The sequence below is a fragment of the Ictidomys tridecemlineatus genome, chromosome 7, assembly GCF_052094955.1.
Source record: "Ictidomys tridecemlineatus isolate mIctTri1 chromosome 7, mIctTri1.hap1, whole genome shotgun sequence".
In the NCBI taxonomy this organism is placed as follows: domain Eukaryota; kingdom Metazoa; phylum Chordata; class Mammalia; order Rodentia; family Sciuridae; genus Ictidomys; species Ictidomys tridecemlineatus.
This window is the reverse complement of record NC_135483.1, coordinates 1,762,566-1,789,225: the sequence shown is the minus strand read 5'-3', so window position 1 is coordinate 1,789,225 and position 26,660 is coordinate 1,762,566. Positions and strand designations below refer to the sequence as shown.

Here is a 26,660-nt window from a genome sequence, read left to right as displayed (position 1 = left end):
CTCCCCGTCTCTCTCCCTGAGTCTTCTGGACTCCCCCTCTGGGCACCACTCTGCTTCCAGCCCAGCTCCCCTTCCCGCCGGCCCAGGAGCAGCGCTGGCCTGGAGGTCACTAGGTCCTATCTCGGGGCTGATCTTTCAGGCCCTGCGGTCTGGCTGGAGCTGGGAGGACTTGTGGCAGAGGAGGGTGCTGCAGTGGGGACGGCCTGGGGTGAGGAGGCCACAGCTTGGAGGAGGTGGGGGGGCCAAGGCTTGGTGGACCCATCGCTTTAACCCCAAGCCTGGAGTGCGCCGCGGCTCTCACTGGACGACTTGTGCTGGGTGGTGGCCACAGTTTATTGGGGGTTTGTGGGGACTGTGGTGGGGGGAGATGAAATACAGGGAGGGGTGCTTAGGCATGCACTGCAGCAGATGGAGGCAAGACTTCATGCAGGACTTCCCCAGGAAGAGTGAGTTTGGGGAGGTATGGGCTGGCCAGTCTGAGAGGGACTTCAGGGGCTAGGCCAGGGTAGGGAACATGGTCTGTCAGGCTGGACATCATGGAGGAGAGTGGTCAGTCATGGTTACAGAGGCTGGACTGGCAGCAGGCAATGGAGACATGGGGTCCCAGGCCCAGGCTGGGGACATCAGGGCAGCTGTTGTAGCACATCTTGGTGACCAGAGGCAGGTCCTGGAAGCTGATGGGGGACCCTGGGGAGGCAGGAGAGGGTCCCTGAGGCTCTGAGCAGCCCGAATCCCCTTGTCCCACCTGCCCCTGAGCTCAGGGTCCCATCCAGATTCATCAGAAATATGGGCCACAGCGGACATGTTCAGCCCCGGTCTGGACCCTGTCCAGGGCAGAGTCTGACAGATGTCCCCACTCTACCTCTGACCTGTGGGCACCTGGGTCTGCTCTTCCCCCTCTGAGCCTGGATCTCCAAACCTGGGCCAGACAGGTGTAGCCTGCCCCCCGCCCACTCACGGGTGGCCATGAGCACACAGTGGGTGGAGCCTCGGGCACTCACGGGTGGCGATGACCACACAGTGGGTGGAGCCTGGCGGGCAGCTGGACACGTGGGAGCAACCTCCGAAGCCTTTGCACAGGTGGCACCGCAGGCCCTGGGCTGTAGCTGCAGACAGACAGACAGACGGGGCACAGGTGGGTGCCTCCTGCAGGGCCACACCCATTCTCCCACCCTCAGGCCAGTCCCTCAGCTTGGTGGCCCAGTCCCCCAGTCCCATCCTGCGGTGCCAGTCCCCATGGACCTTGGGGCACCCTGTTCCAGGTCTCTGGGGGCTGGTGAGAGGCGAGTGTTCAGCCCGCCATTGTGAAGCTGCTCGTCACAGGGTGCAGGGGACCCTGTCGCAGCCAGCTGGCCTGCCTCCCTCTGCCAGGACACCAAGCAGGAGTGGCGCTTGGGGGAGTGGGGAGGGTGGGCTTTTGGGGGGAGGTGTGGCAGGGTGGGGTGGCGGGCGTCTGGCTGTGCTCTCTGGCCATGCCCACCTGCGCCTCTGGAGACCCAGGCAGACCCTTTAGAGCTGGGGGCTCCGATCTGGGGGCTGAGATGATGGGCCTTGCTGCTTAGGAGGGGACCCCGGCCAGGCTGACTGAGGAATGCAGGACGGACTAAGCTCTGTTTGCCTGCTCCTGCAAATGGGCGTCCTTGTCCCGGCTGCCCTGCCCTTGGCTGTCGTGGGTCCCCAGGCCCCTGCTCTCCACTCCCGCCCTCTGCCCCGCCCCAGGCCCTGCATCTGCTTCTTAATCCCCAACTCCCTGTCTCCCTCCTCCCTTCTCCCAAGGAAAGCAGAGCTGTCCTGGTGCTCAGGGGCCTACAGAGGGCCAGGCGCCATGCCACGCTGGCGCACACGGCCCCTCCTGGTCCCGAGCTGGCTGCGTCCTGCTGTGCTCCAGGGAGCTGAGTCGAAGCCTGGGCCCCACACAGCCCTCCTGATGCCCAGCTGGCCAGGCGCCCTCCCCCAGTCCTGAGGTCAGCAGCAGCCCAGCGCCCCCAGGGCTAGTGTGCGGGGGTCTCTGCTCAGCCCTGGGCCTGTGGTGGAGCCTCGGCCTGTGCACATTGAAGCAGTGGCAGTAGGACACCCCAACAGGGAGAGGGCCCCTTGCAGCTCAGTGGTCTACCAGGACGGCGGAGCAAGCTCAAGCTACCCAGAGAGCTTGGGCTCCGCTGCCAGATGGTGAGGCCAGGCACCGCTGGGTGTTTGAGGGGTGTCCCTCAGGCACAGGACCCTCAGGTAGGCAGTGGGCCGAGTGTGCAGGCTGCCACATCCACCCTCATGGCAGTGTCCCAGGCCCCTCCCCTCTGACCTCTGCTGCTGCATATACCTGTCAAGTGTCAAAGGTTCGGGTCTAGACAAGACCAGCTCCTCCAGGAAGGCCACCCGTATTTCCACACAGGAGTATTGGTGCCTCCTTTGGCACACCAGCCCCAGCTGAGGGCTACACTGGTGGCACCGTGTTCAGGACTCCTCCCCCCCCACCAGACACAAGGCCCTGGGGCTCTCTTCCTGCTCCTCAGTGTCCCCCAAGGCATCCACCACACAGCAGCCCTCCTCCACACCCAGTGAGGCCAAGAGAGGCCTGCGGGATGACTCTGGGTGGAGGCTAGCCATCAAGGAAAGAACGGTCATGTCCCTTATGGGGTTTGTCGTCAGCCGTAGGCAGAAGGGTCAGTGCCCAGCGGGACACTGCCTGCAGGATGGAGTGTGGGGTCCCGGGGACAGAGCCAGAGCAGCGCCTGCGCCTGAGCAGAGGGTCTGGGGAGGAGGGAGGAGAGACGATGGGTGGGCTCTGGGGGCAGAAGGCCTGTGGGCGCTCAGCGCCTCCCTCCGGCCTGTCTGCTCATCGGAAGCGGGGGGCGGGCAGCCAGCCCCTCCTGGGCCACCGTGGGCTCTGGGGAGATGGCACTGCCCGTGTGTGACAGAGCAGGCACCCAGCCACACAGAGGACCAGCTTGGGGTCTGTTCCTCTGGGGCAGGGGCAGGGAGGGCCCAGGGCGCCCTCCAGTCAGGATGCTCTGGGGTACGACCCCTGGACAGTGCAGCTGCCCCTGGAGCCCCAGCCTGACAACGGCAGAGGCTTCCCCTCACTTGAGCTTGACCCCAGGAGGCCTGGGGGTCTGCCCTGATGACCCAGGATCAGTGGTGTGGCCTCTCCCGGGACGAAGGTCCCTGTGGGGCCAGGCCAAGAAGGGCGTCTCTGGGGGTGGGGACGTCTGAATGGGTGCCGTCTAAGGGGGCTCTGTGGCCCCGGAGGGTGGGTTTCAGGAGGAAAGCTGTGGGTGGAGGGGCCAGGTCAAGGGCTCCCCAGGGGCACTCTATCCAGGGCTAGTGGTGGCCAGACAGGAGGGAGGCGTGGGAGGGGAGGTGGGGTGGGGGTGGGCTGACCCCCGGACTCACCCAGCGCCAGGCTCAAGACCACAGCCAGCAGGAGCCAGAAGCGGAGCCGCATGTTCTCCTGGTGAAGGGGAGGCCTGGCGCCCTGGTGTGCCCTTATACCTGACTGCTCCCACCCCGCCTGGCCTCCCGGCCACTGGCTCCCAGCTCTGAGTCACCCAGCATCCAGCTCAGCCAGGAGCTGGGCTGGCCCCGGCTGGAACCAGCCTGCCCCAGAGGTGCCACGGTCTGTCCTCTAGGGAGCCTGGTCGGAGCCCTGAGCCTGCTTCCCTGTCCACTGCTGTCAGGACCCCGGCTGTGGCAGGGGCTGGCGGGGGCTGGGCGCTCTCCCCGGCGGCTGGGGCACTCCTGGCGCCATGAAGTGCAGCTGAAACCGAGGGCTGGCTGGAAGCCAGAGCCTTCCTCAGCACCCACCCAGAGGGCGGCTGGTGCCAGAGGGGCCTGCAGACCTGTCCGACCTCCCAGGGGCCGAGGAGAGCCAAGGAAGCCTGTCATGGGTCTGTCTCCGGGAAGCAGTGAGCAGCTGCAGGCCAGGCCGGCGCTGTGTGGTACAGGGATGGACCGCGAACGGCCCCCGCGGGGTGGGTGGGGCAGAAGGCCCTGGGTGTTCAGGGGGCCCAAGATGGGGTAGCAGCCAGAAGAGTCACACTGCAAGGAAGGGGCCATTCTACCAAAAGCCAGCGAGGACAGGGGTGCTGGGGCTCTCACAGGGAGTTGACCCTGCTGACCGGCACCCTCTGTCTGCTTTGGCTGCCCAGTGGCTGCGGTCTACTCCTGTCTGGTGGCCTTCCTAGGCTGCGGAGGTGGGGCCCAGAGGAGGGAGATTCTGAGATTCAGCCCCTCTTCCTAGGGGAGGTGGGGAGATAGGTCAGGAACAGAAGAGGGACGGGAAATAGAGCAGGTCCTGAGCTCCAGGCCCCCGGCCTTCCCAGGGCTTGTGACTCCTCAGAGCTGGTGGGTCTCTCTCTCATGGAACTGGGGGTGATTCCCAGGGAGCCCCAGGAAACTTCTTGCCCCCCACCCTGTGCCTGGGTGGATCCCAAGGTCAGATCAGGCCTGGAGGAGAGGAAGGAAAAACTGAAGATGGAAGGGCTGGGGTAGACAGAGGCAGGACCACCCGGTGGTGGACAGAGACAGGACCACCCGGGCCAGGAGACCCCACCAAGCAGACTGGACAGGCGAGGCTGGGCTCAGGCCAGCTTGTCGGAGGGAGAGAGAGGCAGACACATGCATTTGTCCATTTATTCATGCATTCCACCGGGGACACTGACAGGCCCTCTCCTGGGGGCTGGGTGTGTGTGCTCTGTAAGGGGGGACCATGGCACAGGGGTGGCATTTCACATCCTGGCCAGGTGCGGGTTGGGACTTAGGGTTCACGTTAGCTGCTGGCAGGCACATGGCCCCAGGAAGCTCCTGGACCCTAGGGAGTGAGGAGGGAAGGGCACCACCCACCTGGGGCCCCTGTGTCCAGGCCCCAGGCTGGAAACTTACACCCACGGCCGTCTTGTCAATGACATGGTTGAGGTTTGGAGCTATGCTGAGAAGCCCAGAGTTCTGGGACCCACAGAGTGTGCTAGGGAAGGGATGGAGTGGCGAGGAAGGGGACCCTCCATTTCTGTGGGTCTTCAGAGTTGGGGTTGAGAACACACGTGCCCTGTGACAGGCACTGAGAGGAAGCTGGGAGGTGCAGCTGCCAGGCGCCTCCCTTCCCACCTCCAGTTCCTGGGGAGAGTCCAGATGTCACGGCAGGTCCTGGCCTGCCACAGTTCCACCTCACAGCCTCTCTGCGACAGGGCCAGACCAGGCCCACAGCATGCCTTTTGCTGCTGGTTCAGGTCTGGCCTGCAGGCGGTGGCCAGAGCTGCAGCTAGACAGGGGGTCTAGACAGCTAGACAGGGCCACGGAGAACACACAACACTCCTGGCACCACAGTGTCATCCGTAGCCTGTCTCAAGGCTGGGACTCCATAGAGATCAGCAGCGAATAGCCCTGAGCACCCTCCTACATGGGAGGGGCTCTTATTTCTCCCAGAGCAGGGACATCCACTGCCTGGCCTGCAGACCTGAGCCCAGACACAAGCAGGAGGGCCAGCCCTTGGTGCCCGGTGGCCCTCTGCCCTCCTCTGCCTGTTCACCGCCTTCGACTTCACAGCCAGTTGCAGGACTGGATCCGACGGGCCTGTGGCTTCTCAAACCTATGGTTCCATTTTTCCTTTCCAAGCTTTCCTGCTCCTAGGTTCTTACATAACATGGCAAGACTCTGAAGGTTCTAAGCACTCCACCCACTCCCAGGCCTGGAGGAGCAGCCTGTTGGGGAAGAACCTGCAAGGTGGCTGGGCTGTGGGCCTGTGGGAGGCCAGCTGGCCTTGGGGCAACTAATGGCTTCCCCTCTCGGGGCCTCAGACTCCTCGCCTGTGGGGGCATGGCTGTGGCTCCTGCCTTGCAGGCTGCCATGGAGTGCTCAGAGCCAGCTGCAGTGGGAGTGGACAGGATCAGGACAGGCCAACCCCCAGCACTGCTGTCCGAGTTCCCCAGTATGCAAGCCGTCGCTGCCCTCGGCCAGCCTTGGCCCAGAAGGACACCTTCCACATGCTCTGTACTAGGTCCCAGGGACAGGCCAGGCAGGCAGGACCCTTGGCTTTGGAGGTGGCAAGGGCAGCACAGCACTAGGGTTGTGGGCAGTGTGGTCACTGGGCTGGGGCAGGTCGGGGGGGAGACATGGACAGAGATGTAGGAGGCAGATCTGAGCAGCTGCCCCTGCAGCATTCCAGCCACCCTGGGGAGCTACAGAGAGCAAAGGAAGGACCAGCCTGGGGCCCCACCCAACTCTGTCTCAGGATGCCATCTGACTGGGGACAATGGACTTGCACAAGTGGGGTAGTGACAGCTTCCTGGGCCATTCCCATGGAGTCAGGGCCCACACCTGTCCCTTGCCCCCAGCCAGGACTTTGAGACCTGCACTGGTCACTACTGTCTTGAGGCTGGCTGCCTGCCGGTGGGGGTCCAGTGGGAGCTCAGGTCAGCACCTGGCTTTCTGCCAGCCTGCAAAGAGGGCCTTGGGGGAAGGAGATGTCAGTTGGAGCCAGGGTGGTCTCTTGGGCTTGGCACTGGCCCCACAGTGTGTGTCCAGGCCTGCCCCCTGTGTGTGCTACTCCTTTCTCTCTCTGGGAAGTCAATATGCTCTTACCCCTGGGCCCCTTCCCACCAGAGTCACCTCTACAAGAGGTCCACACTGTCCTCCCTGAGGAACTGGTGAGCCCTGGGGGACTCCACTTCCCCTTCCAGCTACCTGTCTCCAGAGCAGCTAACGGAGGTGGGAAAATCCACCCCCCAGCCCCAGTAGTAGAGCCCAGGCCTGCATAAGGCTGGGGAGAGGAGCCCCAGGATGGAAGTCCTCATCTCCTGAACAACCCTGGAGGGGTAGTCACAAGCAAAGGTCTCAGGATGCAGCGTCCAGCAGGCCTCCCCCATGAGGACCTTGCTTTGGAGCCAGGGATAATGCTACACATGAACATTGGCCACCACCCTACCCACCTGGGCTGATCAGCTTAGGGGTCTCGTCAGCCAGCACTGGTCTGGGGCCCTGATCAGGGAGGAAGATCCAGCCCCATCTGGTCTCACTGGAAAGGACAGATGCTCCCCAGGCCCTCTACATTTGAATGGCAGGTGTTGGGCCAACCCAGTCTCCCAGATCTGGGCTGGGTGGAGCTCCTGGGGTCAAGGGCTCTCAGGCAGTGGGTGCACCCTGGGGGCCTCCCTGGGTACTCCTTCCCTTCTATTGAGATCTAGAGCAATCAGCAGGGCAGAGGGACCTGCAGGACCCAGGAGGCAGCCTGGGATCCCACTCCTATTGTCACACTTCACTGTCCCTTGGGTCCTCCTGTTCCCCAAGGCTGCCTGATTTGTGGCACATTTCTTTCTCTACCAGGGTCACTGGGCTGAGGACCAGGCCTGGGTGGCCTATCTGCCCTGCCCTGCCCAGAATAGCCCTGGCCCTGGTCAGTGCAGGCTAGACCAAATATAGCTTGGCCTGCCCACTGCAAGTCCTGCCAGTCTTGGGCTGATTAAGCTTGTCCAGCACCCAGGTGGGGGTGGGGATGGAAAAGCTAGAGTTCTGGCTGATCAGGAGGGCACAAATCTCTCCTTGGGTCTGTCGAGGCAGGGTGACCCCTCCTATGCTGAGGGCCACTCAGACAACAGGCCAGGCACAGTTTCTGTGACAGCTGATAATGAGAGTCCTTCCTCACATGCCCTGGGCAGCAGCTGGCCTCAGTAGGATGCAGGGAGGTCCTGCTGGGTTTTGCATGCCCCACAGTGGGTTCCTGTCTCCATCCCACTCCAGCACACCCACCAGCTGCTGCATGCAGGGTGGGGTCTGGCCCTACTCCCATCAAATCAGTGCTTCTCAGCTGATGGATCTCCCCATAAACAGCACTTTCCCAGATCTCTGTCCCTGGACTGAGGCAGGGCCCAGCCTGCCCACCAAGGCCAGGCACCCTTGGGAGGTCCAGTCCCACACGGCAGCTGTTTAAAAATGGAAGCCCATGGCCTCAGAGGGAGGCCTTGTGGGCGGTGGGAGGCCAGGATCCCTCTGCAGACAGCTCTGCGGCTGGGTGTGGCTGAGGGGTCTTGGGAGGCAGAATGTCAGGTGGGGACACCATGTGAGAGCGTGCAGCTGTCTCTTGAGAGCTCTGTCCTCGAGTGGGTCTGCCGGGGGACCAGGGCTTTAGAGCAGGGCCCAGAGGGTGGCCAGGAGAATGGGGGCCAGGGCCAGGGTCCCTGGGGCAGCCAAGCCAGCACCATTACAGAGGTCGTACTGGCAGCAGGAGGTGGTGGACGCGTGCTTGGAGTAGCCGTCATACACAGTCTCAAAGCACCTGGGCACACAGGACTTGCTGACCTTCATCTTGTACGGGGTGTAGTCTGAAGAGGCAAGAAGGCCTTCCTGAGAGGGGAGGGACTCTGCGTGGCTCAATCCCAGCATGCAGGGCCATTAAGCAGACCCTCAGCAGGAACTCCCAGGAAGGACCCTCCCTCCTGTACCCCAATGCTCCGGGGCAGGGACCAGGGTCCGCCAGACTCACAGGTACGTGTAGTCATGCAGTAGGTGACCATGGCCGGGCAGCGCATGGGGTTGAAGCAATTGTCTCCATTGTAGGCGCACACATGGCAGTCCAGAGCCTGGGCTTGGGTCAGGATGAGGGGGTGGTCACAGAACTGGGAGAAGCCCCACCCACTGTCCAGCCCAATCCCTCCCCACCGCAGGACAACTGGAAGGAAAGGAAAGGTGGTCACTGGGAATTGTAGCCAGCCTCTCCACTTCCAGCCTGCTTCCCCCAAACATGGGTCTTGCACCCCTCTGGCCTTGGCTACCTTACCTAGAGGCAGGCCCACCAGGGCGGCGAGGAACAGCACGAGCAGGGGCGCCATGACTGGAGGCCAGCCACAGTGTGGTGGTAGGGAGGTGAGCAGCACCAGTCCCAGGTCCAGCTCAGGAGGGGGACAGCCCCTGCCCTCCCAGAGCTCCAGGCCTAGAGGAGGGAGGCAGGCTGCATAACTGGTGACAAAGACAGGTAGGTGGTCAGTGCTGGGCAGGCATGTGGTGGGCAAAGGAGTCACCCAACTCAATAGATATCAGGACAGGGTTTCTGGACACTTGCGATTAGAGGCAGCAGAGACAGCGCATTCCAACCAGAGACCAGCACTGACCAAGTCCAAGACTGAGGCACAGCCTGGAGGATGAGGGGCAGGGCTAGAGAAGAGTAGGGGAGGCTGGAGGGCCTTGAAGATCTGTACCCTGGACAGGAGCTGCCCTGTGGAAGGCTACAGAAGCCTGGTACACAGCTCCCTCCCCTTAGGGCTCTGGGCCCAGCAGGCAGGACAGGGCAGGACTCGGCCCCAGGAGAGCGTCTCTTCTCACTGGTGTCCCTCTACTTTGCCCCTGGCTGACCCTGTGTTCCGTCTCCCAGGAAGGCCTTTGGAGCCCTGCTTGGACTCTCAGGTCTGAGTCCTCAGCACCGCAGGAGCCCTGGGTCGCGATGAGCTCTGTCCACAACCCAGGGAAATGCACTTGACAGGCCTAGGGAGGACGGGAGGAAGAACTCCCAGTCCGGGTGATTGGGACCGAGAGGGCCAGTGTCTGGGAAGGGGTTTGGCCGGGAAGCGGGGATCTGGACCAGGACTGTCTCTCCCCGCCGCATACCAGGGCCGACCCTACCCCCAGGGACTAAATCAGACTCCCTGGAAGACACTCCGGTCTTTCCCGACCCATTTCCCAGGCACCCACCCCGGCCTGAGTGAGGGCAGGCCTGCGGCTCCGGAGCTTCCCGCCCCCTCTCGGAGAGCTCCGCCCCCAGGACTGCGGCACCAACCAAGGGAGGGCTCCAGACGGGTGCGGTACCTGGTGACCAAGACAGTGACCTTCAACAGCTCGAGACCCCGCCGCGCCGGGAACTCACCCGCGGCCTCTAGCCCGTCCCTCCCTCGGTCTGCCTGCGCGTTGGTCCGAACTCTCCGCAGTGCTGGTGGTGGTGCATCACCGGCCCCGCAAGCTCTGCAGCCCGGGCTGAGCGGAGCGAGCGCACAAATGGCCCCGCCCCGTCCTCGCCCTGTTCCCGCCCCCAATGCCGCTCCGCCCCGCGAGCGCACCTCCGGCGCCATCCCTGTCCTGCCCCGGTACCACCCCGCCCCGCGAGCTGCCCGCAGGCCCCACCCCAGGCCCGCCTCCGTCCCTCCGAAAGCCCCGCCCCGTGCCTCTCTGGCCACCCTGCTCATCACAGGGCCACCCCGTCCCCACCCCCTGCTCCGCCGAAGCCCCGCCCCCGGCCCCTTGCCTCTCTGCCCCCATCATAGGCCCCGCCCCGCCCCGCCCCTCTCTGCCCCCTCACCATAGGCCCCGCCCTGTCCCGCCGAAGGCCCGCCCCCGCCCCGCCCCGTGCCTCTCTGCCCCCTCACCATAGGCCCCGCCCGGCCCCGCCAAAGGCCCGCCCACGCCCCGCCCCGTGCCTCTCTGCCCCCTCACCATAGGCCCCGCCCGGCCCCGCCCAAGGACCCGCCCCCGCCCCGCCCCTCTCTGCCCCCTCACCATAGGCCCCGCCCTGTCCCGCCGAAGGCCCGCCCCCGCCCAGCCCCGAGCCTCTCTGCCCCCTCACCATAGGCCCCGCCCTGTCCCGCCGAAGGCCCGCCCCCGCCCCGCCCCGCCCCTCTCTGCCCCCTCACCATAGGCCCCGCCCTGTCCCGCCGAAGGCCCGCCCCCGCCCCGCCCCCGCCCCGCCCCGTACCTCTCTGCCCCCTCACCATAGGCCCCGCCCAAGGACCCGCCCCCGCCCCGCCCCGCGCCACTCTGCCACCAGAGCTCACCGCCGGCCCAGCCGCTGGGCTGCCCCTATACTGAGCATTATTTTGTGTACTTTGTCTCGAGTGGCCCTGGCCGGCTCGAGGGTTGCCCGCGGATACCTCGACACTCAAGGAGCACTGCAGTGTCAACCTGGTGACCTCAGGCGAATGCGCACCTCCCGAGCGCTGTCCCCCGTGTCCCGCCGGAGTCCTCCCACGGTGAGCTCCTCCTGCAGCGGCGGGGAGGGCTAAACCCGTCCCCCTGGGTGAGCTGACTCCGGACCGACGCCGGCTTCGCTGCCCGGTGACCCACTGCCTGGGAACGTCTCTGCGCCTTGGTCTACTAGCAGAGCCTTGGAAGTCCGGGAGACACAGCTGCCATTTCATGTGGTTAACGCTTCCCTCCGCGGTCGTGATTCCAGTGTTAAATGATTATTTTTATATGACTTAAAACTTTTTCATTTTATTTTATGGCCTGTTTAAGGCAAAATTTAAGAGACTTTCATGGGCCCTAAAATTTTCGTTTTTTCTATTGTGAAAAAAATCACATTGTTTGGATATTTTGCCTTGTTTTCCAGTTTTTATGGACAGGACAGTGAGTGCACTTCCGATTTCTTCAAGCAGGTCCGATGCTTAAGCCCTCAACACGCTCAGCTGTTGCTGTATGGGTTTATTTCAAGAGTGTTGGTTCCTTTGACCTTGACAGCGCCCCCTCTCTCTTTCTCTTTCTCTTCTTTAACTCTATTATGGGCCTGGCTGCTGGAAAGGTAGCTTGATTCTGGGGTTCATGGCAACTGGGCTGGATGGTCGTGCTTTTCACCAAATGTGCGGAAAGTCCTGATGCAGGAGGGAGTAAAGCCCACCCCATTCCCACAATCCTAGCCCTGTGGAACCATCAGACCCCATGACAGAATGGGAAGTGGATTCACTGTCCTGACTTTAAAAACTGAAAATCAAGGCAAAGTACCCAAAATAATGCTTTTTCAGATCTTGCTCTACAAGTGCACAGGGCAGTGACCCCTGAATAAAGGGGGCAGGGAGTGAGCTATCTTTGCCCTCAGGCACTGGGCAGGCTGTTTTGGAACAGTGCACAGTGTCCTAGGAAGGAGACTGGGGGTGTCTAAGGAGGGCAAAGATGCTGGAATTCACAGGGCAAAAGTACCCCAGAAGAGAGCCAGGAGGTTGGTAGAGGACTTCCCACAACCTTCAACTGAGTTCTGATCCTTGTGTGAGTTTGGGGAACCTACCCAAAGGTGTGGACAGCACCCCTGGGTAGGAGCCGGCAGACAATCCCCAGAGCTAGCACTGATCTGGGAGCTTCACTAGCGTGTCCAGGAGAAACCCTGCCAGTCACAGGCCACAGGGGGCCTGCTCTGCAGGGACCTGCCTTATGGCAGGCAAATCAGCCCCAGGCCAAAGGCCACCCTGGCCCCAAGGATCGCAGCTGAAGCACTCCTCAAAAGCTTCTGATCACTTCCTAGAACAAAACTCAAAGTTTGATCAATATGAAGCCCATCCAGTGAAACTCCTGACAACAATTAAGCATCCCTGGCCAGGCGGAGGATGCAGACCAATGACCAGAAACAAGCCTGGGAATTCAGAGATGAGCGTCAATGGCAGGGACAGGGAGACACAGCTGCCATTTCATGTGTCCCAGTGGGTAGAGGAGGACATGAACAGGGGTGGAGGGGTGGCAGGGTGGGGGGGCAGCAGAGGAAGCTTAAAACAGAACCTGACTTCGAAAGATGGAAAGTAAGTTAGACAGAAAATACACCGCAAATACGCGGGATAGAACCACCAGCAGCTTAGACTGCAGAAGACCGTCCCTGAACTTGAGGACACATTAGGGTCCACTGGGAAGGAAGCACAGAGCAGCAGGCTAGAGCCCTGCCGGGCACCTTCAGGAGGGCTCACATTGCCGGGGGTGTCTGAGAGGAGGACCTCCAACAGGCGTAATGGCCAAACCTTTTGTGATCTGACGTAAGCCATGAACTGTGGACCCAGAGGTTCAGCACATCCCCGTGTCCTGGAAACGGGAGAGTGTCACCCCAGAGCACATGGTAGTCACGTCACTTGTGACTGTGGAAAAGAGAAAGATTTAAAAACGGACTTTTGTACAGAGGGTCAAAGATAAGGATGGCCATGACTTCTTGTCAGAATCAACACAGGCATCAGAACAAAGGAGTGTCTAAAATACCAGGACCCTCCCCAACCCAAAACAAAGAGGAACACACACTTGTCAATTTTAAATTCTATGCCCAGCAAAGATATCTTTGAAAAATAAAGGTGAAATGGAGAATCTCAGACACCAAGGCAGAAGGCTGTCTCTGAAGCCCTGAGATGGAAGGGGAGACACAGAGTACCAGCCCTGGGAGGCACATGGCAAATTTTCTGATTTTTAGATCATTTTAGAAGACAATTGATTGCTCAGGGCAGAAACAATAAGAAGGTATTATGGAACTTTTAGCAACTTAGAGCCAAAGTGCCTCACAGAGAACATGGAAGCCTACTGTTCTAAAGTATTAGACTAAGTGTGGAATGATTTATTTCTTCTTTTGGGGGAGGTGAGTCTTACACTGTGCTTCCCAGGCTGGTCTTGAACCCCTGGTCTCAAGTAATTCTCCTGCTTCAGCTTCCTGAGTAGCTGGGACTACAGGTATATCTCAGCTCAATGCAATCAATCTACTTTCTCTTTCTTCTAGAGATTAAACCTATGGACACTCAACCACTAAGCCACATCCCTTTAAAAAGATTTTTAAATTTTGAGACAGAGTCTTGCTAAGTTGCTGAGGGTCTTGCTTGGTTGCTGAGGTTGACTTTGAACTTCAATCCTCCTGCCTCAGCCTGCAGACTGCTGAGATTCCAGGCAGGTGCCACTGTGTCCAGCACAATATTTCTTGAAGGTTGACTGTAATAAGTTAAGGTGTAAGCATTAAATAATGACTGAAGAAAAGAAATAGGGAAACATCAAGTTCTGGATAATAAATCAACCAAGGAGACAATATAAAATCATAACAAAATCAACCTGTTTATTAAAGAGAAGACAGAAAAAGAGGAAAAAGGGGAAAAAAAAAAAACCAGAAGAGACAAGTGGAACAGGACTCTAGCTGGCAGAGTCCCGCCGACGCGCACCCACCATGATGCTCTAACCCTCCTCCAGAACAGGTGGACTGACGAGAGGAAGCCTGACAGCCGCTGCCAGGAACCCCAGGGACCCTTGCAAACACAAGTAGGTTAGAACTGAAGGATGGAGACAGAGGGAAGAGAAAGAGCCAGGTGCAGTGGAGGTGGCACGGTCACAGGTTCAAGGCCAGCCTGGGCAGCTCAGTCAGACCCTGTCTCAAGGTTGAAAAATGAAAAGGACTGAGAACGCCGTTTAGTGCTAGGGCACCCCTGGTCCAATCCCCGTACCACGGGGTGGGGGCTGGGGGAAAGAAAGGAAGCAGGAAGGACTCAGCGATATCCCACAGAGCAGGTTTCAAGCACAGGAAGAAACGGGAGCAGAGGCCATTTCCAAGTGGTAGAGGGTCATCGGGGGACAGAGCAGCCTGAAGCTCAAGACCTGACACCGGAGCTTCAAAGCACACAAAGCAGCAGACACTCCTGATGGGATGCAAGGTATGGGGGAGAGCCCCAGTGGCCGTGGGGCCCCCCAGAGCACTGCGTCCTGCAGAAAGAGAACACACCCCAACCCGGAACAGGACGGTGGACGTACGAGGATGGAAATGAGGCAGATCATTTTCCTTCTGAGCTGCAATGGGATGAAATTAGATATTAATAACCAAGATATTGATAAGATTCCAAATATTTAGAAACTGGCTGACAACACATTTCTAAATAACCTATTGATCAGTGGGGAGATAAAAAAGGAAATCAGGAAATATTTCCAGCTGAAGGAAGGTGAAAGGGGGCCCTAGGCTGCAGAGGCAGCTGCCGCAGGCCCAGGGGCTGTGTTGGATTGGGCAGGACTCGGGAAGGACCTGATCTTCCACCTTCTGGGTAATGGGGAGCCATTCAGAAAACACTTAAGTCCACATTCAAATCAATGAGCACTTTATTTATCTGGTCAGGGACTGTCACCCACCCATTGAGACTGAAGCTCTGTGGGAGAACGGCAACCTCCTGGCCTGTATCCTGGGAACGTAAAGAATTCATGCAAGTAAGCCAATCACAGAGATCAAACAACAGCAAGCTGGACCTGCAAGCCCTCAGCAGGACTGGAATTTTCCAGTTAGCAAGCAACAAGTACAGAAGCTAGAAAAGGCATCAGCTCTGCAGTTCAGTTGGCCGCAGTCCCGGGTTCAAGCCGGTGCTAGGCAGTCGCCTCCTGAATTGGGGCAGGGGTTGGTGGGAGCGAGAATCTATCTCAAAGTCATGTACACCCACAAGGGCACCCAGGATGTGGCTCACCACGACCACCACTGCATCCTGAATAGGGCACGGTTTCTGGGGTACAAAGTGCAGAAAAACAATTTTTATAAGAAAACAGCTTTCATTTCAGCTTCTCAGAAACAGCTCTTGCAACAGTTTTTATTTTTCAGTTGTAATTGGACACTTCATTTTATTTATTTATTTATTTATTTATTTTTATGGGGTGCTGAGGACTGAGCCCAGGGCCTCGCACGTGCTAGGTGAGTGCTGTACCGCTCAGTCACGGCCCAGTCCCATTGCAACAGTTTTTTAGAGAAGGCAGCAAAATGGAGGCTGAGGCCTGCCTGTGACAGTTCTTGCTTTTATAATTGTCTTATCTGACTCATCAAAACCTTGTATCTATAATCTGTTTTTTTTTTTTTTTTACTAATCTAGAACCTGTAACTTACACTCTTACTGATTCATCAGTTCACACCACAACACCAGAAAACAGAACAACACGAGCAGACCAACCAGAGCAGGCAGCCCAAGGGAGCTGTGAGAAGGAGAAGAGCGGCCACACAACCACGAGCTGGAAAGAGCTGGACCAAAGAGGGCCGGGACCCACCTGTTGGTTCTTTGAGAGCATCGGGGGGAAGACAGGTGGCACCATCTAGCTTGTCCATGGCAGGACCAGAAAGAGGGCCTGTCACATGCCAACCCAGCTGGCTGGTAGCTGACCAGAAGGGCAGGTGGTGGGGCTGCCCCCAGGCCTTGTCCAGGATGGGGTGCCCGTGCTGGGGGCCAGGGAGGCACAGAGCCCTGTCCTTCCTGACAGGCTGAGGACCAGTGTTTGGCGAGGCTGAAGATGGCCTAGGGCGGCCCTGGGGCTGGTCTGTGTGGAGCATTTCTGCTAAGGCAGAGAGAGGCAGCCCTCCCTGTCTCATGTGGTCAGGAGGGGTCAGCACCCACCTCTGGGTGGCCATCCGGGAGCCCTGCCCCTTGCCATCACCTCCCCCACAGCATGGTGCAGGCTCTGGGCTTGGGCTCTACATGGGGAGTCCCTCCTTGAGGGCACCAGGAAGGAGAGGGCAGGGCTGGGGCTCCCACTGGTCGGAAGCTCTGTCCACACCCACAGGGCCCCCACCTTTGCAGACCCTGCCCAGGGCTCTGGCCTGCGGTGGATCCCAGTTAGGTTGGGGTCAGGTTGAGCCTAAGACCACTGAAGGGGCTGCCCAGTGGGGTCACGCCGAGGTAGCCAGGAGGCTAGTCAGGCCCCAGGGACTGCAGGCCACGGCACAGGGTCTGGCTAGGAGCTGTGGCTGTGGGCTTGCTCTGGAGAGCTGCCCGGTCACAGGCACTGCTGCGCCACACAGGAGCCTGGCGCCCTCGAGAGTGCAGACAGCTTTGCACCCTGGCCTGGGCCTGCACACGCCCACCCACCACCTCTGCTGTCCCTTCACTGCTCACCACTTTTAGAGAGCCTCTCTGACCCGCCAGATGGCACTCACTCGGTGGCCTAATTTCTGGGGTGGGGGCACACTTCTCCCTGCCTCCATGCTGGACCCAGAGCCTCCCTTGCCCAAGGTGGCTGTGGCTGTCCCCTGGACTCTGTAGCTGGCTTGTTGTGGAGTGAGCAGGAGGCACTTCCCTGTTCCTGTCCTCCGAGTCCACATGGGGAATGGGTCTGCATCATGCGTGCCCCTGCCCTCGGCTCTGCCTGACTCCCATGTCCAGACTGTACCTTGTCCTGGGTGCCCAGCGGGGACAGTGAGAGGCACACACGGGTTCTGGGTGGCTTGGTCAGGGGAAGAGAATGATCCTGGCAGGTGCCTTCAGACACCCGGATCTGGCAGCTACCAGGGGTGGCTGGCCCAAAAGGGGCCCCAGGAGCTCCTCCCTGCAGCCCTGGGGCACACTTGCCAACGGGAGCCGATCACTGGGTGCTGTACATGCAGCTGTACATGCAGCAAGAGGGAAAGCCTGCTGCCCTGCAGAGGCTGGAAGGAGGGGCAGTTGTTGGGAAAAGTATAACGGCAGCTGCACCCCAGAGAAAAACCCCAACATGGCGTCTAAGGACCTTCTCTTCCTACTTTCCCCTTTTTTTCCACTGGCTTGAAAAGTTCCCGCGGGTTGAACTCTCCTGCCGGCGCCAAGTTCAAATCTCGCTGGCGGGGAACCTGAGCCCCAGTAAGAACTAATTCCTGGGCTCCAGAGCTGATATCTGGAAGAACTTGCCAATAAATGTGCGGCCTGCCATTTATCTAAGCCCTGCCATCTCTCCTAGATCTATGTTAGCACAGAGCCTTTTGCAATAAAGTTGGAATTCTCCCCGGCGAGTTGTCTTGCGAGGAGGATTCGTTCATCAGTGGCCCTGCAGAAGACCAGGGGACCCTCACAGGCACCAGCTCCAGGGGCAGATGCTGATCCCACCAGGTGGGTGAGGCTCTGGGAGGTCGAGTGTCTTGCTCAACTCACCTGGTGAGGACCAGGAATGACCAGGCCAGCCCAGAGGAACGGCTTGGGTGTGGAGACGGGGCTGACAGGGTGAGGCTGTGGGGCTCACCCAGGCCAGGCCCAGGGCTGAAGGGGCAGCCTGGGCATTGAGGTTCCACATGGGCCCAGGTCTCAGGGGAGGCGAGATGCTGGTGGGGTTGAGTGACCACTCCTGGGTCACACTTCACCTTTCACAGTGCGCCAGGCTGAGGGCCCTCAGCTTGAGCCAGCGTGTCCAGAATGCCTATCTCAGGGCAGGTTCACGGGGAACAGAGGCCAGACCCCTCCTCGGTGCCATCCCTCCTGTCTGCTGGGGGCAGGGTAATGCTGGGCCACTGAGGAGCTTGCCCAGACAGGGTGCCACGGTGCCAGGGTGCCACGGTGCCAGTCCTGGCGGGGGTCAGAACCTTGTGCTGACCCCAGGAGGCTCAGAGGATGGCTCCTGGGGAGTGTGACTGGCCTGCTCCCAGGATGGGGACGATGTTTGCTTGGGCATCTCTCTCACTCCACCGCAGCCTCCAACTTGGAGAATGTCCAAGCCTGGCAGGAAGCCAGCTGGAGCCTGTGCTGTCCTCAGGCCCTTCCCTGCCCCTGGGCCACCGCACCTAGCCTCTTGCCGAGTCAGGCCCCCAGCTCCCCTGGGTGAGTTCTGGCCCAGGGGCTGCTGGGCTCTGTGTGGTCAGGGGACAGCTGGCCTGGCCTTGGAGCAGTGTCTACAGAGCTCAAGACTGGGGGTCTCTCTGAGCCTCTTGTACCCAGATCTCAGGGATGTGGCCTGTGTTCCACGGTGCCTCACCCCAGGGGCACCTTCCTCCTCTTAGGCTGCTGGAGGCACCGGGAGGGCCTGACCCCTCCAGGGGTGGTGAAGCCTCCTGCACTGCCCGCACGCGCGGCCCAGGCTGCCCCAGGTGGCCAGTGCTGGAGGCTGGGGTCTCCTGCCCCACCCCCATTCCACACCCACGCTGTTTTACATCATTTATTTCCTTGCAGAGGCTCAAGTAGAAAAATAAAGGAGCAAGTACAAAACCAGGGGACCAGGGTGGCCTGTCCGCCCTCCCGCGTGCCTGGCCGGCCACACCCTCCCATCCTGGGGGAGGCGCTCTCCACCCTGACCTGGCCCAGCCTCCTGGGCAGGCCTAGCCTTGGGCATCGGACACTCCCATCAAGGCCAGGGAGAAAGGGGACTGTGGGGGGGCCCCAGGAGAGAGGCGGAAAGGGGTGACACCCTTGCCTTGGGGGGTTACAGGCTGGGGGCCACGATGGCGAGGAGGCCCAGGGCCAGCAGCAGGCCCAGGGTGGCGCCGCTGAGCAGGGTGCGGGCGGACGCAGAGCCGTGCAGCTGCTCGTTGCACAGGTCGTCCTGGCAGCACTGGGTGGACTGGACGCCGCTGCTGACTTGGCCCTGCTGGCTGTTGTCGGTCCTGCACGACTCTGCGCACTCTTTCCTCACCAGGTTCCCCGACAGGGGCTCCACTGCACATAGACGGGGTGTCAGGCCTGCCCGCCTCACCCCAGCCCACACCCACACAGCCCCGAGTCCAGCTGCCATGGGCACCCTCCACCTCTGGGCCAGGATTACCACTAAGACCAACCGTCACGAGCGTGGCTCCCCCGTGGTCCCCCACGCCCTGCAGCAGCTGGGCTGCCACCCACCTGTGGTCATGGTCCTGCAGTAGCGGGAGCTGGCTGGGCAGGTCTGCGGCTGCTTACAGTTGGTGGAGCTGGAGCACACGTGGCAGCGGAGTCCCCGGGCTAGTGGGTGAGGAGTCAGGGTCTCAGCTGGGCCTGGGGCCACTGCCCACAGAGACCCCTGCAGGACAGAACCCTCTCTACTCCTGCCCCAGCCAGAGCCCCTGAGCCCATTAATGCACAGGACCCTCATCCATGCACAGCTTGGGGGTCTGCTGGCCCTTCAGACTGCCTTCCTGGAGGTCCTGTGCTGAACCAGGCCTGGGGGCAGCCAGGAAGTGAAGAGGATGGAGTACCCGGGAGACCCTTCCCAGACCCTTCCCAGACCCTTCCCAGAGGTCTCAGCCCTGGGACTAGGCCAGGACAGTTTTCAGGACACAGCTGCTGCTCCACCCTTCTGGTTCTGAGGACGCAGGCTCTTGGCTTGGCCTCCTGAGTCTTGGGGAAGTGGGACTAAGCCACCCCAGGGCTGGCAGGGAGGGGCTGGCAGCAGGGGCCGATGGCCCTGAGTCTGTCCTCCCCAGGAGAGCGGCTCTCAGACAACTCCAGGCTTTGTGGCTCTCAGCCTGAGATTCTCCTGGTGCATTATAAAACTCCCTGATTCTGAAGTGTCCTGAGTCTGGGGTTCTGCCAAGTCGAAATGGAGTTCGTTTTGCTCTAGATTCCAAGAGTCGAGCCCTCCACAACATCGGGATCCTCCGAGCCTGAACTCCTCCAGGCTTCCAGGGTTCGGTGATTGCCCTGGCTGAGGCTGAGGGTCTGGCAAACAGGCCAAAGCTGCCCACCCTCGCCTGACCCCCAGGCCTAGCCTCTCACCTGGGCCCATGGCCACAGCCAGGATGGCGAGGAGCAGCAGCACCGTCTTCATACCGAGCATCATCTGGGAGCAGTGGGGGCCCCTCCTCTGGGGAGGACTTATAGTTGGATGGTGCCGTGGAGGGTGTGGGGTGGCAGCCAGCCAGCCAGTGGCAGGCCACCTGGACCTGCCTCACTCTGCCTGGTCCACACCCACCAGCCCCACTCATGCCTGGCTCCTGCCAGCTGGAAGGACACTGCCCCTAGCCCACCCTCTGGGCCTAGCCAGGGCTGGGTGTGCACAGGGCCTCTGTGTCCGTCCTGCCCTGCGGCTCCCTGCTTCTGCTCAGTCCCCTCATTGTCTGTCTGCTGGTCCTGGGTCACATTGTCTCTAACCATCTACCTGGTCTGTCTCCTTGTGTCTTTGCCCTGCATTTCCCAACCCCAGAGAGGTCCTTCAAGCCACAGCTTGTCCCAGGTGCTCTGGGGAACCCACTGCAGGGAGGCAGGGGAGAGGCGCTGACCCTGCCTGCCTGGGTTCTGATTCAGGGTGCTGGGTCAGCCCAGTGGACCCTGGAGCAAGGAGCCCTAGGGAGTAAGGCATCCCTGCTGAGGCAGAGGTTGTGGGGCAGCTGTGGGTTGTGGGCTAGGGAGGAGGAGCCACTGGGCAGGAACAGCACTGGGAAGCCGAGTGTGGGCCAGGAAGGTGGTGTGGAGACCTTAGGCTGTGGAGATCTGGCCATTTTAGATGCCTGTGGAGGCAGGACTCACCCCTCCCTCCCTTGGAGCCCATAACCCTCCCCCCCAGCACTCCCTGCCCTGCTCAGGGGCACAGAACCAGCACCATCCTGATCTGCCCGGCTGCTCAATCCTCCCAGGCCGGAGTTCCTCAAGTCTGGGCCCAGCATCCAGGGTCCTTGGCAGGTGCTGGCTCTGGTCCCGAGTGGAGGCAGAGGCCACTTCTTACTCTGTATGTATAAGAGGGACTTTCTTTCCCGGTGAGCTAGTCTCTCAAGCACCCACCTCACTGGAGCAGGGGCGTCCCCTATGGGCCCAGCTGGGAGTGTGGGTGGACCCTGCAGAGTCCTCCGGCTCCCCCTGCTGCTGCCCCTGCTCTGGGGGGCCAGGCTAACATGGAGGGAGCTCTGGGCCTGTCCCAAGGCTGGGCCTGAGCCAGTCTGAAGTTCTTGGGAGCCCTGTGGTTCTGACACTGCTGGGCCCTTGTGGCCTGCACCTGGGCCAGCTGGCTCTGTGTTGAGCTGGGGATAAAAAAGCTAAGGCCATAGGCGGGGGGACAGAGGACAGGCTGCCTGACAACTGCAGTGTGGTTCTCTCTGACAGTTCCTGGGCCTGCCAGACCTGCCCAAGGACAGAGAGGGCACAGGTATTGCCTTTTGGGACCCAGAGGGGTGTCGGGAGTAGCCCTTTGGGGCGGCCCCACCTCTGCAGCCTGCGTGTGTAAGGGCTCCTGTTCCCTGGCTGATCCCGGTCCCGGGGCGCTGGCTTAGGGCTGCCACAGCCTCACAGGGTGGGCCGGCAATGCAGGGCCCACGCTGCCCAGAAGGCCACCCCAGCTCCAGGCCCGCTGTGCACAACAGGCCCAGGGTATGCAGGGTTGTTGGAGGGAGGGTGACTTGGAGGCCTTGGGAAGCAGAACCCAGAGCTTGGGGACAGGGTGGTGATGATGGGGCATGCAGGTGGGAGGGGTGACTCACTGGGCTAGGAATCTGCTGGAAAAACAGGTTTGGAATTTCTGATGGGTATGATGGAGCTGGTGGGGCCTCGGGATTCACCATGGCTGTGTGTCCCGAGGCCAAGAGAGAAGCTGGGCTCCAGTTCTGTGGGGAGGGCCTTTGTCCCTGGCAGGGCTGCCTGAGAGGATGTGAGCTGGCTTCCTGGGCAGTTTCCTGGCCCAGGTGTGAAACAGGCTCGAAGGAAGTTCACTCAGGAGGAAATGGGGACTCTGAGCTTTCTGTAGGCAGCAGCCAGATGGGGGCCTCGGAGGTATGGCGGGTACAGGAGCCGTGGTGCCTTACTTCTGGTGGACATGAGGGCAGAGAGGACAGGGCAGCAGCCCTGGAGTGGTCTCAAGCCCTCTTTCCATCTCCACTGGCCCTCCAGTACCCTCCTCCCACTTCAGAGCCCCTTCTCTCTCAGTCCCTGGGACTTGTACCCTCAGGACATTGGCAATAGGAATGGTGGAGAGTGGAGAGCAGGGACTCCACTGTGCTGCCCCTCGCCCAGCCCACTCCCTGAACTCGGCTGGGTGGCCAGGAAGTTGGGGAACAGGCCTGAACCTCGCTCTGGAGCAGAGACCTCTGCTGATGTCCCTCCCTTTTGCTTTCCTGTGGTCCCCCTGTGTGTGCCAGGAGATCACCAGGTGCCTGAGCTCAGAAAGGAAGGCCCTGGCTCAGGGGGCAGAGCCTGCTCCTCCAGGCCCTCTGAAAGTGTAGCCCTGGTCCCTGCCCTGGCCTGAAGTCGGACACCAGGCAGCAGGCCAGGCCCCTGGACTGGAGATGTCCAAGAACCTTGGGGCAAAGGAAGGTTGCCATGTGGGCAGGCACGAGTCCTGGCCACTCCCCAGGCCCCTCCAGGCCCTTCACTTATTCGGTCTGCATTCTATAAGGACAGACCATATGCAGGCACCCAGGTCTCAGGCCCAGGTCAGCGGGGGAAAGAGAGATGGCAGGCTGATCTGTGGTGTACGCGGTTATGCTGTTAAGGCGAGATTGCAATAAATCACCAAATTGATCTTAGAGCAGGAGACAGAAGCTTTATTCACCAGCCGGAGGTCCGGACCCACCAGCTGGCAGGCCAAGGGGCAGGCTGCAAGTCGACACCCTTTGACCCCCTCCTGGGGTTTGAGTCGTCTTTATGGTCCCAAACCATATTAATCATAAGTGGCTGTTGCTATGATTTAAAACCCTAAAGGAGCGTCATGAGATCTAAAACCATAAGCAGAAGGGGGAGTGACCCAAAACATCCCTAGTTGAGTACAAGTTAGAGAATGGTTACTAACATCTAGACAGTCAGTTTCTGACAGGGTACATTGTCCAGGAAAAATGGGAACCAAAGAGAATGATTTTACACTGTATGAGAATCGCCATCTTGTGTTGCCAAACATGCTTAGTCCTCGGGCACAGAGGGGGCTCTCCCTGGGAGAAGCACGTCGCACGTGACGTGGAGCCTCGGGTACAATGGAGTCTGTTTGGCCGTGGCCCATGGAGCCTGGCCCCTAACACGGCAGACATGTAACCCTCCAGAAGGTTGGGCCGCAGGAGGGCAGACCTGGGTGGAGCCATCTAAGGGAGACCTGAGGGGAGGTGGCCATCAGCTGTGGAGCAAGGAGGACATCTTGACAAGTGCACCGGGGCCTGGCTCCAAGTCCCCTGTCACCTGGGGCTCTCCCACAGGAGTCAGTGAGGCAGGGTTTCCCTTGGGCCACTTAGTCCCTCCAGATCACACACTTGGCAGGCAGGGCCTCGGTGACCCTGCCAGTGGAGTCATAGCTGGGCCTGTCCCCGGGGCCTGGGGTTCTTCTTCCACAGCCCTGCCCCCGAGCACCGGAGTCACCTTGACGCTCAGCCTGGAAGTGGGTCTTGCCCGCCTGCTTCCCAGGGCCTACATGACCCTGCCTGCATCTTTGCTCCTTCTCTGGGACCCTGGCCCCCAGCAGTTATTCTCCTGTGTACCCTCCCCCATGGCTGGGCTGGGCTGGGCTGGGTGCCGTTAGTGTCCATGTACTGGGTCGGGTCTGGGGGTGTGGCTGGCGCCATGCCCTGTGCTGGCCCTCATCCTTGCTGGGCCTCTCCTTTCTGCCCGCCACGGTACTTGTCCAAGAGCACGTCATGGAGTCAGCCTGAGCAGCTCAGCCCTGCCTTGGGTGGGGCCTGCTCTGGGGAAGGGCAAGACTTCGGCCCTAGGCTTCAGAGAGGGAGCAACCAGTTCTCAGGCCTGTGTGGTAGGACCCACAGACACGGGCACCAAGGTCTCAGCCAGGGGTGCCTAGTGCCACCGTCTGGGTGATGAGGGAGAAGACTTTAGTGAGTGATGATGAAGTGGGGCAGAGTGGCACAAATGACTATGGGGACCCCAAACCAGGACGGCAGGCTTGTGGCAGTGTGGGCTTGACTCTGGCCCCGAGGACCAGGTACCTGGAAGGTGACCTGCTCTCTGCATGTTGAGATAAATTCCTTCCAAGGTTCGAGGGAAGGATGAAGGTTTGCACTTAGGCTCAACCTCTGGGCTCACCTCTCTGCTGAGCTGCAGTTCCCTTCACCTCCCGTTATAGCCCAGAGACGGTGGCTGCCAAGCCTTGAGCTCCATGGGGGAAGAGGACACAGCATCCTCTTCACTTCCTGCCTTCACTTGCTCCCAACATCCCCCTCCACACTAGTTCATCTAGCCATCACCCATTCATCCATCATCCACACCCTGGTCCATTCATGCACCTACCTGTCATCCGTCCATCCTTTCATCTACCCATCTATTCATGCATTCACGCATCCATCCCCTCTCCATTCACTGATCCATTTATCCATCCATCCATGCATCAGTCCATATCCATCCATTATCTATCCATCCACCCGTCCCTGTGCCCATTCATCCATCTTCCATCACATAAATACGGTCGGAAGAGCACCAACATGGGCTGGTGGCCTGCTGGACAGCCCACAGGAAGGCCCGCACGAACGAGGAACCTTCCTCCCCACGGAATTCACTTTTTCAGGACTGTGCCGAAGGTTTTATTTTGCTCAATAAAGAAAGCAAAATGCATTCTGGGACATGTGGTATGGACAGAACCTATGAAGAGGAGTAGAACAGGGTGGGGGATGAGGAGTGGGGCGCTGTGTGGGTTGATGGTTCCAGAAGAAGCAGTGAGTTGGATCTTGTCACGACCTGGGTGAATTCAGCAGTGCTGCACAATGACATTTCCCTTAGTCATGGGAACAAGTGCCAGGACGGTGACGTACCCAGAGTCCCTTCCCAGATATCCATTTCCCAACTGCTCCCCGCCCTCTGGATGGGCCTAGGTCTTCTGACTCTCCCTGAGGGCCTCCCTGTGCCTTTGGAGTTCCTACCCCACCCAGGGACCCCTCCCTGTGAGTCAGTGCAGACCAACTCCCAGGGTGGAGTCCCACAGGCCCATGGGCATGGGCACCTTTAGCTCATCCCAGGAAAGGGCCACGTGGTGGTCTGCTTTGTTCCTCCAGGCCCTGTCCCCAGCTAGAAGTCCCCACTGGAGGGCTGTGCCCCTGGAGATAGGGCAGATGCCAGGTTGCCTCTGCTTTGCTTCCTCGTCTCCCCTGCCCTTTCCCACCCACACGCACCTTCCCTACAGGACAGCGGTCCTTCTCAAGCTGCAGAGTAGCTACGGGGGCCTCCGAGACCCTGGGTCTGCAGGTGGAGGGCGGTAGCTCTGGGACTTGAGACACCCAGTCTTCAGACAGGCTCTTTTTAAGGATTATATGATATGAGGGAGCCCGCCCCGCCCCGCCTGCAGCCAGCGGCCTTACCCAGGGAGGGGCTTTGGGATGCTCGCCCAGAGGGGAAAGGGCATGCCTGCGACATGCTTGTCGGGTTGGCCTCTGTCATTGGTCCTCGTCTCTGGGAGCAGGCCAGCTCTCTGAACATGGCATGATGGGAGCGGGGGAACTGGGGTCCCTCTAGGCTCAGGTGGCTTCTGAGCTTGAGTCTGGAGTAGGTGGGCTTGGCCTGGTAGCCAGGGACCCCACTTTGGTGCTCTGTCTGGGGCAGGGACGGGGAAGTTGACCCAGGAGTTTGCATGTTGTTACCAGTCCCACTGGGCCCTCCCTGAGCTCTCATTGCCACAGTCCTCAGGGTTCAAGTGTGTTGTGAGCACCTAGGTTACGTGGGGCGAGACGTTGGCAGGCCCTTGTGGGGCAGAGGAGCAGTGCCAGGACAGAGGTGCAGCCTGAGCTGGCAGAGTCTAGAGGGCCCACCTCCCTCCAGAGCTCCCCACGGCCCTCCCAGCAGGGCCGCCACAGGCTGGCCCCGGGTCTGGCTCGCCTGCACTTTGAGTCTTGGCCGAGTTCCTATGGGCTCTGGATGCCTCCCTCCATCCTGGCCTTCAGGGGTGATTGTCCCAGCCTGCTGGCTCCTGTCCCCACATATGGCAATGGCTCCTCCGAACCAGTCTAGCAGCAAGAAGGGACCAAGTCCTGGTCCCCCATTTCCCTCCTTCCTCTCTCTCCTCTGTAGCCCCATCTCTGGCTGAGACTGCCTCCCCAGCCCTGCCATCCCCTCGGGATCCCCAGTGTTGTCCCCAGGAGGGCGCCAGACTCTAGACACAGATGATGATGGAGGGCCTCTGCCCACGGAGTGCCTGAGGTCAGACCCGCCTCCTGGCCCTGCTTCAGCGCCCTCTGGGCTGGCCAGGCTTATTGCCACTCGCAGGGGCCCACCCCTATTTGTTCCCAGCGTGTGGGCTCCTCCTAGTCCCGGGACCCATCCCCCTCCTCCAGGCCTTGGCTGTGCTGTGCCCACGGTCAGTGTCTTCCCACGGGCGGCATCTTGGCCACGCTCCCCAGGCCTGTCCTCCCTCCTCTCTGCTACGGGGCCACGGGGGCTTGCTGCTTTGCTCACAGG

At 60.5% G+C, this 26,660-nt stretch overlaps 3 protein-coding genes and 2 long non-coding RNA genes across 6 annotated transcripts; 2 read left to right on the top strand and 3 right to left on the bottom strand.

The window, feature by feature from the left end:
* Nucleotides 1-315: 315 nt before the first annotated feature.
* Nucleotides 316-3,549, bottom strand: Slurp2 (secreted LY6/PLAUR domain containing 2). The gene is made up of 3 exons (XM_005316113.4): nucleotides 3,391-3,549; nucleotides 1,002-1,106; nucleotides 316-687 (listed from the first exon to the last, which is right to left on the bottom strand). Exons 1-3 carry the CDS (start codon nucleotides 3,440-3,442, stop codon nucleotides 551-553), a joined length of 294 nt encoding a protein of 97 aa, XP_005316170.2. The 5' UTR covers nucleotides 3,443-3,549; the 3' UTR covers nucleotides 316-550.
* A 56-nt stretch (nucleotides 3,550-3,605) lies between these two features.
* Nucleotides 3,606-9,973, top strand: LOC144365376 (uncharacterized). The gene is made up of 2 exons (XR_013423725.1): nucleotides 3,606-3,884; nucleotides 9,665-9,973. It is a non-coding gene; the product is annotated as an uncharacterized LOC144365376 (long non-coding RNA).
* On the bottom strand, nucleotides 4,616-10,003 carry LOC101968953 (ly-6/neurotoxin-like protein 1). 2 transcript variants are annotated; one of them, XM_005316110.5, is made up of 4 exons: nucleotides 9,845-10,003; nucleotides 8,765-8,943; nucleotides 8,471-8,572; nucleotides 4,616-8,309 (listed from the first exon to the last, which is right to left on the bottom strand). In XM_005316110.5, exons 2-4 carry the CDS (start codon nucleotides 8,814-8,816, stop codon nucleotides 8,113-8,115), a joined length of 351 nt encoding a protein of 116 aa, XP_005316167.1. In that variant the 5' UTR covers nucleotides 8,817-8,943; nucleotides 9,845-10,003; the 3' UTR covers nucleotides 4,616-8,112. The 2 variants fall into 2 exon arrangements, with proteins under 2 accessions (XP_005316167.1, XP_077872717.1); XM_078016591.1 differs by lacking the exon at nucleotides 9,845-10,003 and adding an exon at nucleotides 9,787-9,805 and having other exon boundaries at nucleotides 8,765-8,917.
* A 670-nt stretch (nucleotides 10,004-10,673) lies between these two features.
* LOC120892866 (uncharacterized) lies at nucleotides 10,674-17,408 on the top strand. Its single transcript, XR_005737645.2, has 2 exons — nucleotides 10,674-10,940; nucleotides 15,528-17,408. It is a non-coding gene; the product is annotated as an uncharacterized LOC120892866 (long non-coding RNA).
* Nucleotides 17,409-18,529: 1,121 nt separating this feature from the next.
* On the bottom strand, nucleotides 18,530-20,227 carry Ly6d (lymphocyte antigen 6 family member D). Its single transcript, XM_005316108.5, has 3 exons — nucleotides 20,073-20,227; nucleotides 19,221-19,319; nucleotides 18,530-19,040 (listed from the first exon to the last, which is right to left on the bottom strand). Exons 1-3 carry the CDS (start codon nucleotides 20,134-20,136, stop codon nucleotides 18,808-18,810), a joined length of 396 nt encoding a protein of 131 aa, XP_005316165.3. The 5' UTR covers nucleotides 20,137-20,227; the 3' UTR covers nucleotides 18,530-18,807.
* Between the last annotated feature and the right edge of the window lie 6,433 nt (nucleotides 20,228-26,660).

What these genes read in the sequence shown, in the direction of transcription:
- Slurp2 (XM_005316113.4), bottom strand. Translation starts at nt 3,442, where the DNA reads ATGCGGCTCCGCTTCTGGCTCCTGCTGGCTGTGGTCTTGAGCCTGGCG. An exon ending in GGTCTTGAGCCTGGCGCTGG is followed by an intron (nt 1,107 to 3,390) that starts GTGAGTCCGGGG and finishes GTCTGTCTGCAG; the next exon opens with CTACAGCCCAGGGCCTGCGG. An exon ending in CTGTGTGGTCATCGCCACCC is followed by an intron (nt 688 to 1,001) that starts GTGAGTGCCCGA and finishes CTGCCTCCCCAG; the next exon opens with GGTCCCCCATCAGCTTCCAG.
- LOC101968953 (XM_005316110.5), bottom strand. Translation starts at nt 8,816, where the DNA reads ATGGCGCCCCTGCTCGTGCTGTTCCTCGCCGCCCTGGTGGGCCTGCCT. An exon ending in CCTGGTGGGCCTGCCTCTAG is followed by an intron (nt 8,573 to 8,764) that starts GTAAGGTAGCCA and finishes TCCTGACCCAAG; the next exon opens with CCCAGGCTCTGGACTGCCAT. An exon ending in CTGCATGACTACACGTACCT is followed by an intron (nt 8,310 to 8,470) that starts GTGAGTCTGGCG and finishes TTGCCTCTTCAG; the next exon opens with ACTACACCCCGTACAAGATG.
- Ly6d (XM_005316108.5), bottom strand. Translation starts at nt 20,136, where the DNA reads ATGATGCTCGGTATGAAGACGGTGCTGCTGCTCCTCGCCATCCTGGCT. An exon ending in GGCTGTGGCCATGGGCCCAG is followed by an intron (nt 19,320 to 20,072) that starts GTGAGAGGCTAG and finishes CTCACCCACTAG; the next exon opens with CCCGGGGACTCCGCTGCCAC. An exon ending in CTGCAGGACCATGACCACAG is followed by an intron (nt 19,041 to 19,220) that starts GTGGGTGGCAGC and finishes GTCTATGTGCAG; the next exon opens with TGGAGCCCCTGTCGGGGAAC.